Genomic DNA, 18,222 nt, shown 5'->3' on the forward strand with positions numbered 1-18,222 from the left:
AATGTCCTTACAGCGTGTGAGAGTGTCCTTACAGAGTGTGGGAGTGTCCTTACAGAGTGTGAGAGTGTCCTTACAGAGTGTGTTAATGTCCTTACAGAGTGTGAGAGTGTCCTTACAGAGTGTGGGAGTGTCCTTACAGAGTGTGTGAGTGTCCTTACAGCGTGTGAGAGTGTCCTTACATAGTGTGGGAGTGTCCTTACAGAGTGAGGGAGTGTCCTTCTCAGGAGAAGGAGAATAATAAGAACAAGATGAAGAAGATGAAGAAGAAGCAGGAACACAGAGATGTGTCATATCATCTGTTATCTGACGTAACAAGCTGCAGGCTATTGGCTGGCCAGGCCCCTGCCGTTACCATGGCAACAGGGACACTTTAAATATGAAATATTATCAATAAATGAATAAAAGTAGCTTCAGCAGGAGAAGAATAAGAATGAGTGCTGTAAAAGCAGATGATTCAGAGATGTGTTGAACACTTTAAACTCTCCTCAGAATAAAATCTCTTCCTCCGTCTGCTCTCATTGACTTTTAGATTTATAGCCGTGTTAGCATATTAGCAGTTAATGTGTTTCCTGTTTCTGTGAGCCGCAGCGATGATGCTGTTAATGGATTTACATTTTGTGTCGGGGGAGTTTCTGTTCTAATGAGAAAAACATCATAAAGAAGTGAGAACATGCTGATTGTGTTCTCAGAGAGCATCAATCAAACGCTCGACAAACGGCTCTTATCCACTTTTATTGTGTTTCTGCTCCGCCGGGACACATTCAGCCCGTTTTTAATCTCCCTGAAACAAACAGAACGAGCTGCAGCACATTTAACTGTACGACTCTGACGTCTGTAACAAACACTCAACGTTTAGTCTGAGTGACCGGCACTGATCCAATAAACCCGTCCATCACTGGGACCAACGGACACAAAGACAGACAGAAGTTCATGTAGAACATTTGCTGAATTTACAAGAAGGAACAAATCAGTCAGAATCAGTCAGAGACAGAGTTTCACACAGTTTATAAAGTGTCTCCAACTCAACAACTCACTAAACTGACACATTTGTTAAGGGAGTCTGGGGACAAAGAAGTCGCCTATACTGGTTACTGTTAAGTGTGTTTGTAAAATGTGACATGTTTAGATCAATAAAATGTTTCTTCTTTCATAAATTGAGTGTAAATGGTGAAATCAGTGTAAACAGTGTGTTCAAACAGCTGCTAAATGTTGGCAGGTAAGACTTTAGCACTTTAGACACAGAAGCAGACAGGCTGGTACAGCCATGCTGCCACAAACTGACACTTTCTACAAGGAAACAAACAACTGACTGTTTTCATTTAATGCTGAATTTACAAGAAGGAGACAATGATTCAGAGTCTGTCAGAGACAGAGTTTCACTACGTTAGAGAGTTTGTTTTAACTCAACAACTCTTAAATCACTACATTTGTTAAGGGAGTCTGGTGATGTTGAGGTTACTGGTCTGATGGATGTCGAGCTGTTGAGTTTTACTGCAACTCCACCATCCTCCATCACCTGCCTGCCCCGCCCACCTGCAGGTCAATAACACCGTGGTGATGTAAGTGTGTGTGTGTGTGTGTGTGTGTGTGTGTGTGTGTGTGTGTGTGTGTGTGAACATGTTGCTACACGTGCAGCAGCTTCAGATCAAATGTCTGAATCACCTGCAGAGACTCGACAGGTGGAGCTCAACACCTGAATGTACTGGATCACATCTGTTCCAATCAGAGGTGTGTGTGTGTGTGTGTGTGTCTTTAACTGACCAATCACAGCTGAGTGAAACCTGAAGCTCTGTCTTCTCTGTCGGCTCAGTGTGTTTTCTTGTTGAGGTTCTGTCTGTTAATCAGTTCTGATCTTCAGTCTGAACATATAAATATTTATAGATTTAATATTTATTGACTTTCTGTTCGTGATGCTCCTGCTGGTGGTGTCGGGGTACTGCAGTCACATGAACGACGTGCACCAACGATCAGCTGATCCAAAGAAAATGAGTTTCTGCTTTTGTCTCTTCTGACAGCGATCGACGAGTCTGTTATTTTACTTTTTGACATTTTACAGACGAAACAATGAATCATAAAAACAATGCAGATTAATCAACAATGACAATAATCCTCAGCTGAAGCCGACAGTGGCGACACGCTGCGGTCGCTAACACGCCTTCAGTCTGTTTAGTCTGTCAGGATCAGGAAACATCAGGTTTGAGTTGAACTGTGACTTCTAGTTGAATGAAACTCCTGATAGTTTAGGACAGGAGGTCCGAGCTGATCAACATATTGATCCACTGAGCTCTTCACTTATTAACAGGAACAGAGCTTAACGAGCGCTGCAGCTCGATGGACTTTAAACAGCTGAACAGAGACGGTGAAGCTCAGGAGGATGAGATGTTTTGTATCAAACAGGTCCAGTGTTGAAATGTTCTGGTGGATCTTATATTGGACTGAACCTGGAGCTCGTCCTGTCAGTTTGTCTTCATTCTGAGATCACAGGTTATCAAACTGTGTTCATGATGATTAACTCTGTAAGATGTGAGAACACTGAAGTCACGACGTATAACATCACAGAAATTAACCTGCAGCAGCACGTTTCTCCTCCACACGTCCAGGTGTGACTCAGGGGGCGGGGCCAAAGGTCAAGTCTCCCACAGGTACAGACAGGTGATCTGTGGAGCCACCGGATCCTGTTGTGGTCTGTGGTGGACTGACTGGAGATCAGGTCACGCAGAGGAACCTGATCCTGATCCAGTCCTGGCTCTCAGACAGGTGAGGCCCCCGGGGGCCACGGTTCCTCGACAGCTGCGACGGAGACGGACGGTCACGCTCGCAAACACACTGAAGACAGAATCACTAAAGTTACGAACGAGACCTGGTCAGAGATCAGATTTCATATTTACTGAGCCTCATGTGTCGACGAGCAGCAGCTGAGGGTGAAACCAGCTGATCATCAATCAGCTGATCATCAGTTCATCAATCAGCTGATCATCAGTTCATCAATCAGCTGATCATCAGTTCATCTAAACCGTCTGTGAGGACAAAGTCTCAACTCGTCTGCTGTGAAGAGACTCTCACCAAGTTCTGCTGAGCTGCGGAGGAGGAGCAGGAGGAGGAGGAGGAGGAGGAGGAGGAGGAGCACGAGGAGCAGGAGGAGCAGGAGGAGGAGGAGGAGGAGCACGAGGAGCAGGAGCAGGAGGAGGAGGAGCAGGAGGAGGAGGAGCAGGAGGAGGAGGAGGAGGAGGAGGAGGCGCACGAGGAGCAGGAGGAGAGTGTGCAGGTGTATCTGGTCTCAGTGAAGCTGCTGTGTGTCTTTAATAAAAGGAGTTTTCTTCTTCCTGCAGCTGAATGACTGCGTGCGTGCGTGCGTGCGTGCGTGCGTGCGTGCGTGTGTGTGTGTGTGTGCGCGTACGTACGTGCGAATGTGTGCGTGCGTGCGTGTGTGTGTGTGTGTGTGTGCGCTGCAGCTGTGCAGTGCAGTTCAGTGTGTCATTGATATTCACAGCAGCTCTGATCAATGAGCTCCGACACGACGACTATTATTTCAGTTCTGGTGATCAAAAGAAGAAAGAACGACTCGGCTGCACTGTCTCTGTTCTGGTTCTGACCCGTCACAAGGGAGAGGGGAGGGGGAGAGAGGAGGAGGAGGAGGAGGGGGAGAGAGGAGGGAGGAGACAAACCACAGATGTGATGAAACTCTACTTTTAAATTCACAACTTAAAGCCTCTCATTGTGACGTCTCTGGTTCGGACGTCTCTGGTTTGGACGTCTCTGGTTTGAACGTCTCTGGTTCGGACGTCTCTGGTTTGGACGTAAATCTGACACATTGTCTAGGCCGTCCTCCTGTTGGGTCGTCCCCTCGTGATAAAGACACATTTTGCAGAAACGTTGATGTGATCGTATGAAATGTACAAATGTAACGTCTCTCTGATCATGACGAGTCCACGAGGACGCGTCTGAACGATCTTTGATTGATTACCTGTAAATAAAATGAGCTTCAGGGTTTTTAAAGCCCTGAGTGACGCCTGCAGGCTCCTCACAGGCTGCTGCTTTCATAAACTTTAATATTCAGCCCTCGTCTGCTGTCATGAATAATATCTTAATTTGATTTCTGGAAACACTGAAGTTCTTCAATAAAGTGTGTTTCATCTTCTACCAGCTGCTGTTTGAGCCCAGATCAGACCCGAGGCTGCGATCAGTGGGTTAATCCAGAACCACCGCTGGTGTCAGGTCACTAGCATCCATCTTCCCGTCAGGCTCAGTTTGGGGAGAAGCCTCATCGCTCTCCAGATATGCTAATATCTCCACCAGCCTCCTCGTCCTCCGTCCTCTACTCATCGGTCGCCTCTGGCACCGAGTCGCTCCGAGCGTCATTAAAACGGCCATTTCCAAATTAAACAGGAGAAGTGTTTTGGGACGAGAGGAGCTCTTCTGACAACAGCAACCATCGTTTCTGCTCGGCTGCTCCTCTGAGGTGGCTTCATTACAGAGCCCATTAAAAATAATCACTTAGACGCACACAGAGTCGGTGTGTGTGTTCAGAGCAGCTAATGCATTAATTTAATTAGCAGCATTAACAGCGAATCATCCCACAGAGACAGAAGAAGAAAGGACCGCGCTGAAGGAAAAACTCGGCCTGAAGACGGAGAACTGGTTCAATGTGAAGGTCAGAACCAGCCGTCTGAAATCTGCATCAGGGTCCGTGATCTGTGATCGATTCGCTGACCTGAGAGGCTTCGAACTTGCCTCAGCTGCAGCTTTCTGCATCATCACAGCCTGAAGGTGACAGAAGAAGATCTGCCTTGTTAACCACCTTCTGTCCACCCTGGAGGTTCTGCTGCTGCCGGCTGGTCCGCTCTGACTTCCTGCTCGCTCAGTTTGTTGGTCAGTTGTTAAGTTTGATCTGAGTTTGGGTTCTGATTTGAGTTCTGCTCTCTGCTCGATTAAAACAACTCTCAGATTCATTAAATGAATCTCTCATCAAACCGTTCTTGTCTCAGGTAATCCAACATTCAGGCAGCAGCTTCGCTCCTTTTAGTTTGAGCTGCATGATTTATGGTTCAGGCGTGGACATCACGACGTGTGCAGCACGATGCTGCTGCAGCTTCTTTACTGCTTGATCCAAAATTAAAACTCACAGGTCTCATTTTGTAAGACTAATGTACAGAGAAATCTGCCTGACAGGACATCATTTACTCTGATTTAAGGCTTTCTGGATACACAGCGTTTGTTCGAGGCCTTCAGGCTCTGCATGCACAGCCAGTGTCTCAGGGCCAGGTGGGATCCCCCGGTTCTCCTGACGGCCGGTCCAACTCTGCCGGCACGTGTGCGTCCTTGGACGTTGGACGTCTCTAGTGTAAGAAACGTGATGCTTCCTCTGAGAGTTCATGTAAAAGTGTACTGGACTGCAGCGTCTGTCTGTGTGAGCTGGACGGACCTGGACTGTCTTTTAAGGTTGGAGGGAAACAAAATGGATTATTTACAAGCAGACTGAATTCTGGGAAGAGTCTCACACACACACACTGAATGAAGTCGTGGTCCATTTGTTGTCGCGGTGCTGGTTCTTTGAGTCGTTTCAGCTCTTTGCTACTTCCTGTTCACTTTATTGTTTTCACTGGTTTGATGGAGACATTTTATTTCTATTTCTATTATTTCATATCGCAGGAAAGAAAAAGATCAGATCAGCTGATTAAGGTTAATTCTCTAAAATATAAAATGAGACTTTTGTCAGTTTGTCAGTTTTTTTCCCTTTAAAATTATCTGAAGGGAAAAATAATACAGCTGTTCCTGAATCAGTCGGAATCTGTATTTTATAGTTTGTATTCTTTTCTTATTTTTCTCTTTTTTATATTAAACATCATTAAATATGCGATTCTCTAAATCTCTCTTTTGATTTAAACATTTTCTTCAGCACTGATGGCTCAAACTTTTCTTTACAAAGATATGTTACAACAACAGATGACTTCATCCTGGAGGCTTTCACACAAGTTCAAATAATATTCAGCATAAATCAACATCAAACAGCCGTCAGTGATTCAACAAGAAACTACAGAAGAGAGAAATTCAGTTCAGCTCCTCTAATCTGTCCAGAGTGAACCCTCCTCACAAACAAATCAATAAAGGATCTCTGAAGAACAAAATAAACCAACATGTCCGACACCGTCAGAGTTTCCTCTGGTACCAGTCAGCTGATCGTCTTCATCACACAGGTGAAGAGTCTGGAAGTGACGCTGCAGGCTAATGCTAAGCTAGCTGCAGGCTAATGCTAAGCTAGCTGCAGGCTAAAGATTTGAAGTGTCACTCTGTTAAATATGACCTGTAGTTTGTCGAACAGCGTGATGTCTGAACCGGGCTCGGACTTCCTGCTGTCTGCTGGTTCGGATGCGTGGGACTAAAACAGGAGGAGCTCTACTTCCTGTTTACATCAGCTGACTCAGTGTCACATCACAACAACAACTCGTCTCTCCGGTCGGGGAGAAAGTTAAATTGGCTCAAAGTTTATTTTCAGTGTTCGTCTCAAACTAAATATATTTCTACGTGTTTGAACCGGACGTGTTCTGTTCAGATTCTTCTCAGCGGTGTGTCGAGTCAAAGATGAAGTCGTGTCTGTGTGAACCGAGCCGAGCCACTCGTCGTCCTCAGAACTGAATCCTGAGTGTCACCACGAGCTCGTTAACGTGAAGTGATACCAAACTAAAAACAACCTGTGACAGAGCGACTCAGCAGCCAATCAGGTTCTCCTCCTGATCTGAGATCTGAGCGTGCTCTGCAGCACCGGGTCATGTAACTGAATTATACATGTGTTTGTTTGGGTCACCGAGCTGCAACAGGAGAGCACACACGCACACGCACACGCACACACGCACGCACGCACGCACGCACGTGATATCTGAGCAGGACAACATGGTGATCGACAGAACCCGCCCGACCCTGATCGCAGAAGGTCCTGAAGGAGAGACCACGCCCACCATCCCTTCCTTCCCCAGAGAATCAAGAAGTCAAACAACTCAGCCAACCAGCACGTGTGTTCCTGAGTCCTGAGCTGTGATTGGATTAATAATCTGTCATGTTGGTTCGGACCGACAGCAGCTTTGTGTAGATTCACAATTCATATTCTGACAAATAACTGTGTGTGTGTGTGTGTGTGTGTGTGTGTGTGTGTGTGTGTGTGTGTGTGTGTGTGTGTCTTTATGTTGAAACAGCAACAAGACCAGACAGAAAAAAAAAACAGCCGTTCAACCAATCAGCAAACAGAAGTCTGATCAACAGTTTGTCTGAACAAAGGAAACATTTAGAAACTGATTAATGATCCAACAAAACAAAGAAGAAGAAGAAGAGACGCTGTGATTGTGTTTCCTCTGACAGACGCTGATTTGATCCTCAAACTGAATCAAACTACAACTAAAGAGATTTACTCTACTGAGCACGCTCAGTGCAGACGGAGGTTACACACACACACACACACACACACACACTCACACACTCACACACACACACACACACGAGGAGGAAGAAGAGGAGGAGGAGAAACATCTGATGAACCTTTAAAACAAAATCTAATTTCCTGCAGTTCAATGAAAAGACACTGACGGCTTCCTGGTCCTGGTCCTGGTCCTGGTCCTGGTCCTGGTCCTGGTGAGAGCTGATAATCACCTTGTTCCTGTCCAAAAACTATCAACCTGACAGATTTTTGTTTCATGATTCACCATAAATGGTCTCGGGTTGTGTTTCCTGACTGTTTGTTCGGAGGTCGTCTGATGTTTTTCTTGTTGGTTTGTGAGCTGCAGTTTCCTGGTAAACACAGCGACCTCCACAGGAGAGGCAGAAACAGAGAGGGCCGAAGAGGTCGGTGTGTTTACCAGGAAACTGCAGCTCATCAACCTCAAGACAAACACAAACAACCAGACTACTGTGAGTCAACGGTCTGAGTCAAGCAGAGAGGGCGCGACCGGTCGAAGCCAGCCAATCAGAGGCAGAGGAGGGCGGATCCTTAATAAAGCTACAAAGTGTGATAGTATTTAAAAGAGAACGACAAACTGGAGTTTTGAGTTATTGTGTTGATGTCTGAGGATCTGATCATCAGGTCATGATCACACTGTCCAACACAAATGATTCAGGATATTATCATTAACATTTTCTTAAAACTATCAATAAAAACTAAACGTCCTGAAATCACTTGAACTTTATGTTTTGTCAGGGAACAAACCACCGAGAGGAAAACAATCAAAGATCTTAAATCAGTGATCATAAAACAGGCGTTCATCCTGCACACGTAAAGGATCAGTGCACGTTGTAAGCTCGTCGCTTCAGTCACGACGACGTCAGGAAGCCAACAGAGGACTGAAGGCAGAGAGACAGACGGACGTTAACAACCAATCACGTGACCACGTTCAAATTCACGATCAATGTATCAACGTGTTTTTATCACGACTCGTGACGGAGTGAATCTGTGTGACGACGGCTCACTCAAACTGTTTCACTGTGCTGAGTCATGTTATCAGAACGCTGCCGCTCGTCAGGAAGGTAAACTGAGCTCAGGTAGCATCACCTGACAACAGGATGTGACATCAGCAAACACTGCAGTATCATGTGATCAGTCTCAGTCAGTGATGAGATGACACAGATATTATAGATACATAGGTCACACTGTTTAAATATAACACAGCTTCAGCACCACGGACAGAGACACAGCTGACAAACAGCAAAAAGAAAAACAGAAAAAAAGATTTTTCTTTCAACTAAAATGAGTGAAAATCCAAAGGGAGTTTTGTATGGGGATGTGTGGGGATTCTGCTTCATCAGCGTCTTCAATAACTCCACCAAACACGTCAACAGACCAACATGAATCTAACTTCAATCATCCAGCAGCAACAGGACGTCAGCTGCTCAGAACTTCCTCTGGAAACATCTCAGATAAACAGCTGAAGGTTGTGAAGATAAAGACTCAAACACACTGTGTCCAGATGTTCACACCTGCAGTCACATCTGGACACAGTTTGAACACGTTTACTGCACAAATATCTTTAGTTTCAGAACAAAACACAACTTTCATCCTGAGAAACTCATCTTCAGCTGCTGAAACTAAAATGAGTGAAAAGCCAAAGGCAGTTTTGAATGGGGACTAAACATTCTGCTTCATCAGCGTCTTCAACAACTCCACCAAACACGTCAACAGACCAACACGAGTCTAACTTCAATCCACCAACAGGAACCAGACTTCAGCTGCTCAGAACTTCCAGCTGCCTGGGCTACAATCAGTGAAAATCCAAAGGGAGTTTTGAATGAGGAGGAAACATCCAACAAAGTGACTTCAACAACTCCACCACCCAACACCAGCCTCAGCATCACCTACCCGAGCGTTGTCATGGTGACGATGGTGTACCAGAAGGCTGCCGGGATGCTGGTGAACTTGCTCGCGCTCGAGCCCTTCTCTGCGTAGAACATGACGGTGGCGAAGATGATGATGGCCATGGTGAGGGAGAAGAGCAGGAAGCCGAGCTCGGACGCGCAGCTCTTCAGCGTGTAGCCCAGGATGCGAAGTCCCGCGGAGTGCCGCGAGAACTTGAAAATCCGAAAGACCCTGAAGACCCGCAGCGTGACGAAGGCGCCGCTCACGTCCTCGTTGTCGGTCATGACGAGGCCGATGTAGTAGGGCATGATGGCCACCACGTCGATGATGCTCATGACGCTCTTGACGAACTTGTAGCGGCTCGGCGCGACCAGCAGGCGCAGCAGGTACTCCACCGTGAAGATCATGACGCACGCGGTGTCCAGGCAGAAGAACGCGAGCGCGTAGCGGTCCCCGCAAGACATCTCCTTGACGCGGTTCGGCGCGAGGCCGCACGGGACCGTCTCCACCACGTTGGCCATGACCGACACCGCGATGAAGAAGCCGGTGACGTAGTAGAAGACCAGCGCCATGGTGGAGGTGTGCGGGTTCTCGAAGGCCCGCCACATCGTCTCCCGGAAGCTCAGGTCAGCAGAGACCAGGTCATTGGCCGGGTCCATCTCCTCGTCGTCCTGGATGCGCTCCTGGTTCTCCCGCCGCCGGTCCTTGTAGTCCTCATAGCAGCAGTCCCCGATGATCTCCGGGATGATGCCGAAGAACGCCAGCTCCTCGTCGTACGCGGAGATGCACTCCTGCCGCGGGTAGTGCAGCTTCCCGGTGCGGTAGAAGTTGAGGATGTGGCGGAAGATATCCGGGTCGCGGTCGAAGAAGTACTCGTTGGTCTCCTCGTGGAAGAAGAAGTCCCGCTCCGTGCTGCCCAGCAGGGTGTCCGGGTACCGCTCCAGCGTGTCCCGCCACGTCTGGAACTTTGCGCCGCTCACGTTGAGCATGATGAGCCCCTCCTGCCCGCGCTGCTTCTCCTTCGGGGGCACCGGCATGGGCGCGCCGGCCACCGGCATCCAGCCGATGGCCGCCGCGCGGGCGAACGGCAGCCACGCCGCCACTCCAGCTGCCATGCTGGTCCCGGAGCTCGATCCTGGAGCTGTGCGGAGGCTCGTTAGGAGGATTCACAAGCCGGAGCAGCGGCAGAGCATCCGGAGAGAAACAGCGAGGCAACAGATGGACACAGGTGGAGAGTCAGCTGGAGGAGAAGAAGATTTACGCGCGGAATGTGCGTAAAACTGAACCAAACAGATCCACGTGTGATCAGCGCGTACACACGCGCGTACACACACCGCAACTTATGATCGGGTCCGTTAAAACCCGCTCCCGGTTCCGGCTGCTGCTCGGTGTGTGGACTGTTCTCTCCCCGCGCCTCGTGCCTCTCCTCCCGCAGCAACAAGTCCAGCATGCATCACGGTGATCCTGCGCTCCGGACCCGGACACGGAGCTCACTGTGAGCCGCCGCAGGCATGCTCTGCTGCGGGTCTCCCCGCCGGACTCTCCCGGTCCTCCGAGCTGATCCCGCAGTGAGCCTCCCGCAGCGACGAGTGTGTTTCCCCGCAGAGAGAGAACACACACACTCACACACACGCACACAACAGGAGCACCGCAGCGGAGAGCTGAAGATGTTCGGCTGGAAGCGGCTCGATGTGCGGCGGTCACAGGTGCTGCTGAGAGACGGAAACACGCGCTACTCCCCCCCTCTCCCTCTCTCTCTCCCTCTCTCTCTCTCTCCCCCCTTTCTGTCTCTCTCTCTCTCTCCCTCTCTCTCTCCCTCTCTCCCCCCTCCCTCTCTCTCTCTCTCTCTCCCTCTCTCTCTCTCTCTCTCTCCCCCCCTCTCTCTCTCTCTCCCTCTCTCTCTCCCTCTCTCCCCCCTCCCTCTCTCCCTCTCCCTCTCCCTCTCCCCCCCTCTCTCTCTCCCTCTCTCTCTCTCTCTCTCTCACTCTCTCTCCCTCTCTCTGGTTGGGGGCGTGTCGGAGGAGAAACCCCGCGGATCACACGGACACTTTACGCACAGAGCCGCTGCTCAGGACGCACGCTGCTGATTGTGTGTGTGTGTGTGTGTGTGTGTGTGTGTGTGTGTGTGTGTGTGTGTTTAATCAGCCCCAGGCAGTGACAACAGTCAGGTCGGCGCGCCCCCGCTAGGTGGAGGCAGTTGTTTTAGGCAGCTGCAGGGAGCGCGCACGAGTCCAGGAGAGTGTTCACCTTCAGTCAGCAGGATTCATCTTCATCATCATCTTCATCAGCTGTCTGAGCTCCAGCTGAAGACAGTCATCACTCCTCATCATCTCCTCGTGTTGATCAATTCTTTGATTGATTATAAATTCACAGGAAGTAAAGACACTGAACCAGACTACAAAATAAAATAACAGTTTGTTGGTGTTCAGACAGGAAGTGAAGGAGGATGATCAGACACACATTCAGTTCATAAATCAATCAATAAATAAACCCCAGATACAGCTGAGTAAATAATAATAATCAGTATCGGCCCTGAAAACAGTCGATCACTCGATCAGAGATCAGTAAACTCGGACAGATTAACGGTGCAGATCATTAACGTATGTAAACTGCACGTACTGTCCCTTTAAATCCTCCACAGGAAGAAGAGATGAACTTGTTGTTTATTTATTTCATAATTCTTCTTTTATAACTTCTGAGTCAGAGTTGAAACTCTCGTTCAAACATTGAGAAACAGCTGCGTCTTTCATTAAAGTCACTTCAACTCTATTGATCAGCAGCCGGACGCGCTCAGCTGCAGTTCCTCCGGTGGCCACTAGAGGCTGCTGCCAACAGAAAGCCTTAAACCAACGTCTCACTGCTGTCGTCCTCATTTAATAATGTTTGATATTGATGTTGATGAAGAAGAAATCAGACTGATTCTGATGTTTATCTGCAGCCGGACGTTTGAACGTGTCGTCCTGCAGGAGCTTTAACGTCTCTGAACACGGACCGGACCGACTGCAGGAGAAGCCCGACGGTTCTTCCAGCAGCAGGAGGCCAACACTTCTGACGTTTGGTCTCCATGTTGAACGCTTGATGATGTCATTATGTTACGTTACGTGGTGACTCTGCAGAAGCAGGTCCACTCAGCTCATCAGTTCTTGAGTTCAGATACGTTAATAAATACTTTGTTTCTTCAAGCTCCAATTTGTTCAATCAGACTTTCCAGTGGATGTCGATCCACAGGAAGGTGAAGCAGAGGGTCCGAACACAGGGTCAGAACACAGGGTCCGAACACAGGGTCCGAACACTGGGTCAGAACACAGGGTCAGAACACAGGGTCCGAACACAGGGTCCGAACACTGGGTCAGAACACAGGGTCCGAACACAGGGTCAGAACACAGGGTCCGAACACAGGGTCAGAACACAGGGTCCGAACACTGGGTCAGAACACAGGGTCCGAACACTGGGTCCGAACACAGGGTCCGAACACAGGGTCAGAACACAGGGTCAGAACACAGGGTCCGAACACAGGGTCAGAACACTGGGTCAGAACACAGGGTCAGAACACTGGGTCCGAACACAGGGTCCAAACACAGGGTCAGAACACTGGGTCAGAACACTGGGTCCGAACACAGGGTCCGAACACTGGGTCAGAACACAGGGTCCGAACACTGGGTCCGAACACAGGGTCAGAACACTGGGTCAGAACACTGGGTCCGAACACAGGGTGAGAGACACAAAGAGACAGAGAAGCAGAGAAACAGAGAGACAAACACGAGAGGGAGGAGATAAGGAGGCGCAGGAGGAACACGAGGACAGGAAGTGAGAGGAGAGGCAGACGCCCCCAGGAGCCCAGTTTGAGACGGAACCAGGTGATTTAAACCCAACAGAACATCATGAGCCCTGAACACAAAGAGACGTAACGTTTCAACACGTCCGCTTCATAAAACATCAGTTCTGAAAAATGAGTCAACTTTAATACTTTCATCAGTTATGATGATTATTCAGGTTTCACAGAAACTCAAAGAAATGACATCACAACACACCGGCGGCACCGCAGGACCTCAGGCTGAAGAGGAGAACAGGTCAGGTGGTCATGTTGTTCAGAACTGAGCTAGAACCTGGTCCTGAACCTTCAGTTTGAAAGATAAATCAGACGTGTAACCAACCCGCTGCTGAGGTACGGCAACACACACACACACACACACTCACACACACACACACACACGTTTCAGACTCTGCACTGAGCCATCAATCAAACATATTGATTGATGGTGCACAGTACACACAGGGAATAATGTAAATACACACACACACACACATACACACACACACACACACACAGCATTGATCTGAGCTCCTCTGGGTTCTTTTTGTTCAGTGATTTAGGAGCAGAGTGAGACCTCCTGCCTCCAGTCTGCACCCCCCTGACTGTGTGTGTGTGTGTGTGTGTGTGTGTGTGTGTGTGTGTGTGTGTGTGTGTGTGTGTGTGTGTGTTTGTGTGTGTGTGTGTGTCACTTGTCACAATAAAGGAAAAAAAAGCCGATTTCAGCTTAAAAAAAGTGAAAATAAAATAAAACTTTATTGAAAACACGTCGACGACAGACAGACTGAACACATCAGAGACGACTGGATCTAATGGATCATTTCAAATAACAGATTTCCCTGCAGGTACAGTTACAGCTCATTACACACACACACACACTCACACACACACACTCACACACACACACTCACACTCACACACACACACTCACACTCACACACACACACACACACACACACACACACACACTCACAGTATCATTCTACGGAGGTGAAACTAATTAAAGCGATTCATCTGTCAGTGATGTCGATCGTGCTGTGGTTTCATCTTCATTCAGTCAGCTGTGAGAATCACTGTGGTCCGGACACCTCTTCAACAGAACCGGCCGTGTTTGTAGGGACAGAACCGGCTGTTTTGAGCCAGAACAAGATGTTTTTCTGATCCTATCCAAGTGGTTTTTGAACTCAGAGAAATGTGATATTGCAGATTTAGATTGAACGTATCTGTAGTTCTTCTCTGCTGGCTGCTGCAGGTCCACTCAGTGGTCCTGCCGCAGGTCCACTCAGAGGGCTGCTGCAGGTCCACTTAGTGGTCCTGCCGCAGGTCCACTTAGTGGTCCTGCCGCAGGTCCACTCAGAGGGCTGCTGCAGGTCCACTCAGTGGGACTGCAGCAGGTCCACTCAGTGGTCCTGCCGCAGGTCCACTCAGAGGGCTGCTGCAGGTCCACTTAGTGGTCCTGCCGCAGGTCCACTTAGTGGTCCTGCCGCAGGTCCACTCAGAGGGCTGCTGCAGGTCCACTCAGAGGGCTGCAGCAGGTCCACTCAGTGGTCCTGCTGCAGGTCCACTCAGTGGTCCTGCTGCAGGTCCACTCAGAGGGCTGCTGCAGGTCCACTCAGTGGGCTGCTGCAGGTCCACTCAGAGGGCTGCTGCAGGTCCACTCAGAGGGCTGCTGCTGGTCTACTCAGTGGGCTGCTGCAGGTCCACTCAGTGGGCTGCTGCAGGTCCACTCAGTGGGCTGCTGCAGGTCCACTCAGTGGTCCTGCTGCAGGTCCACTCAGTGGTCCTGAACTGGTTCTGTCAAATAAAACTCACAAAACATTATTTTTACCGAACATTGCATCAACCTGAGACTAAACATGAAGCGGACATCAGAGTGAAGAGCAGGTCGGCCGGACGCTTCGCTTTTTTATCGTTCAATCAATCAATCAATCCGTCTCCATGGCGACATAACACTTCCTGTTTCCAGGTGGTTAGTGTCTCCATTAGTGACTGTGAAACCAGTCCTGCAGCCATAAACCAGGTCCAGAATGAGGGACAGTCCTCCATGTTCCCCGTTAATGACATCACAGTGTGAAGAATGGAGGGAAACAAAATGGCTGCTCAGTGTGAACGTCTCTCCAGAGACACAAACAGCTGAGAGCTCGATCCATATCTGAAGGTTTGAGTCAGAGATGTCTCAGGACGGAGTCTCCTGAGAGGACGAGGGAGGAGAAGGAGGAGGAGAAGAAGAAGAAGAAGAAGAAGAAGAAGAAGAAGAAGAAGGAGAAGAAGAAGACGACTTTAAAAATAACTTTATTTAGTTACTGTCAAAGATAAGTCAAAATCAGGGGGGTATTCCAGAAAGGAGGTTCAACAAACTCTGAGTCTATCCCTGAACTCCGAGTTGACTCACCCTGTGAAGTGAAACTCTGAGTTTTCAGTTCCAGAACAGCTGATCTGAGTCAGGTAAGTCGACTCTGAGTATGTTAACTCTGAGTTGAGCTCGTGCCTGACGACTAGTAAAAAGCATCATCATCAATGGAGCTCCGATACTGTGATTCACCATGGCAACAGGGGAGAAAACAGGAAGCAGACATTTTCTGGGAAAAAAAAAAAAAAAAAAGCAACACGGCTGCGGCCGTAAAATCACTGACAGAGTTTTAGATGCGGTCGTCTTTTCATTTGGAATTTAACATCAGTTTCTTTCATATTAGCCTTTGGGGAAGTGGTTGAATGTTGTTCAGTGTTTTATTTTAGGCTATTTTATTTCATTTAAATCGGCTGAAAATGAAATAGCCTACCTATAAAAACAGTCTCACCATGGCTCCTCCTCCTTCTTGCTGCTGAAGGTGATTGATTAACCTGCGAAGTGATTAAAAAAACAAAAAAACAAAAAAAAAAAACGCAGAGGATGGTTCAGACCTGAGAGCACGTCAGCGATGACGTGTAGCCTGATATTCGCTGTGCGGCCGGAGAATATAAATGACGGACTGATGAGGAGCGGTTCTGTTCGGTCCAGTCCTCGTCAGGGAGCGAGAGCTCATCTAAATTAATCTAAATTCTCCTCCTGGTGTAAAACTGTGTGAATTATTTCTGCTTCAACATGATCGGACTGAAGGAAAGGACAGCCGCTGTCAGACAGCTCCGTCAGACTCAGGGTTTCTTCAGGTGAACCTGCCAGTGAGCAGGTTATGTTCACAGAGTCAGTTACCGCGGTAACAGACCCAGAGTTTAAGTTATCTCTCTTTCTGGAACTGAAAACTCAGAGTTTCTCTCATCTCAGGGTTAACAAACTCAGAGTTTTCACAAAACCCGCTTTCTGGAATACCCCCCAGGTGTGCATCACCGAAACAAACAAAACAAACATAACAAAAACAAAACAATATTGGACCAATCAGAAAGAGAGCAGCAGCTCTCCTGCCCCCCACAGAGTGCTGAGGACGAGTCCAGATCACCAACAGTGAGATGATACATGTGCTCCACCCTGAGACCAGCAGCCCTTCATCACCTGCTCACCCTCAGTGCTCCTGAACCCTTCATCTTGTTCTTCCTGGAGATCCAGATCGCCACTTTCGCCACCGCGAACACAAAGTTCACCAGAATACACACCTGCTTCTTCCTCACCAGGTATTTGGGACCATAAATAAACAAATCTAAAGAAAATTGTTCCCCAAAACCTGCAACCCAAGACTCCAGCAGCCCCAGCAGACCGGCCAGGCGAGGACACCCGGTGAACAGGTGAACCAGAGATTCCTCCTGCGTACAGAACAGGCAGCCCACCCCATGACCCGTGTCCAGGTGTGCTATGTGTCTGTTCGTAGCTATCGCTCCATGTATAATCCTCCACTGGAGGTCAGCTGCCCGTTTCTCAACAGGCGACACACCTTTACTGTCTGTCCAGAAATGGATCCAAAAGGTTGTTAGCCTAGCTTAGCACACATACTGGAGATAAAGGGAAACTGCTAGCGGGTGTAATCAGTATTAATGATGTTCACTCAGTGAACAGGAATATTCTCTGAGTCTCTGGTGTGTTTGTCTGAATCAAGCTGTTTAAATAAAGTTTTATTCTGAATATAATTCATATAATGCTTCACGGAGACGTGGCTGTGTGGACTAATACCGGACTCTGCGCTACAGCTGGCAGGCTTCCAACTGTACCGCGCGGACAGAGACACGGAACTTTCCGGCAAAACTAAAGGTGGAGGAATCTGTTTTTACATCAACAGTGGTTGGTGCAACGACGTAACAGTGATCCAGCAGCACTGTTCTCCTGACCTGGAATCTCTTATCATTAACTGTAAACCGTTTTATTCACCCCGTGAGTTTGCTTCATTCATTCTGGTCGGTGTTTACATCCCGCCGCAGCCCAACGTGCAGGACGCACAGCGCATGCTCGCCGACCAGATACTGTGTGTGGAGCGGACCAACCCGGACTCTTTAGTTATTGTTCTTGGAGACTTTAACAAAGGTAAACTCACTCAGGAACTCCCTAAATATAGACAGCATGTTAAATGCCCGACCAGAGAGGAGAATATTCTGGATCACTGTTACACCACAGTCAGGGATGCTTATCACGCCGTTCCCCGTGCTGCACTGGGTCACTCCGACCATGTCATGCTCCACCTGATTCCTGCCTACAGGCAGAAACTAAAGCTCTGCAAACCTGTAGTGAGGACTTCAAAGAAGTGGACCAGTGAAGCTGTGGAGGATCTCCAGACGTGTTTGGACTCTACTGACTGGGATGTGTTCAGACTGCTACCAACAGTCTGGATGAGTACACAGAGGCTGTGACGTCATACATCAGCTTCTGTGAAGACTGCTGTGTTCCATGACGCACCAGGGTGAGTTACAACAATGACAAACCCTGGTTCACAGCCAAACTCAGACAGCTAAGGTTGGCAAAGGAAGAGGCTTTCAGGAGTGGGGACAAAGACAGATTTAAAGAGGCGAAGTATAAGTTTAGCAAGGCGGTGAAAGAGGCTAAACGACTATACTCTGAGAAGCTCCAACACCAGTTCTCAGCTAACGACTCTGCGTCTGTCTGGAAAGGGCTCAGGCAGATCACCAACTACAAGCCTAAAGCCCCCCACTCCTTCAA

At 48.5% G+C, this 18,222-nt stretch overlaps 1 protein-coding gene across 1 annotated transcript in view; it reads right to left on the reverse strand.

Annotated features, from left to right (window-relative positions):
- LOC311252396 (A-type voltage-gated potassium channel KCND2-like) overlaps positions 1 to 11,060 on the reverse strand; it is a 64,753-nt gene extending 53,693 nt beyond the window's left edge. Inside the window, exon 1 of the mRNA XM_084345542.1 lies at positions 9,338 to 11,060. Within this exon, the coding sequence (XP_084201668.1) occupies positions 9,338 to 10,449 (1,112 nt within the window). The 5' untranslated portion in view covers positions 10,450 to 11,060. The remainder of the gene's footprint in view (positions 1 to 9,337) is intronic.
- Between the last annotated feature and the right edge of the window lie 7,162 nt (positions 11,061 to 18,222).

The sequence above is a fragment of the Pagrus pagrus genome, assembly GCF_965226575.1.
Source record: "Pagrus pagrus genome assembly, chromosome: 23".
NCBI classification, from domain to species: Eukaryota; Metazoa; Chordata; class Actinopteri; order Spariformes; family Sparidae; genus Pagrus; species Pagrus pagrus.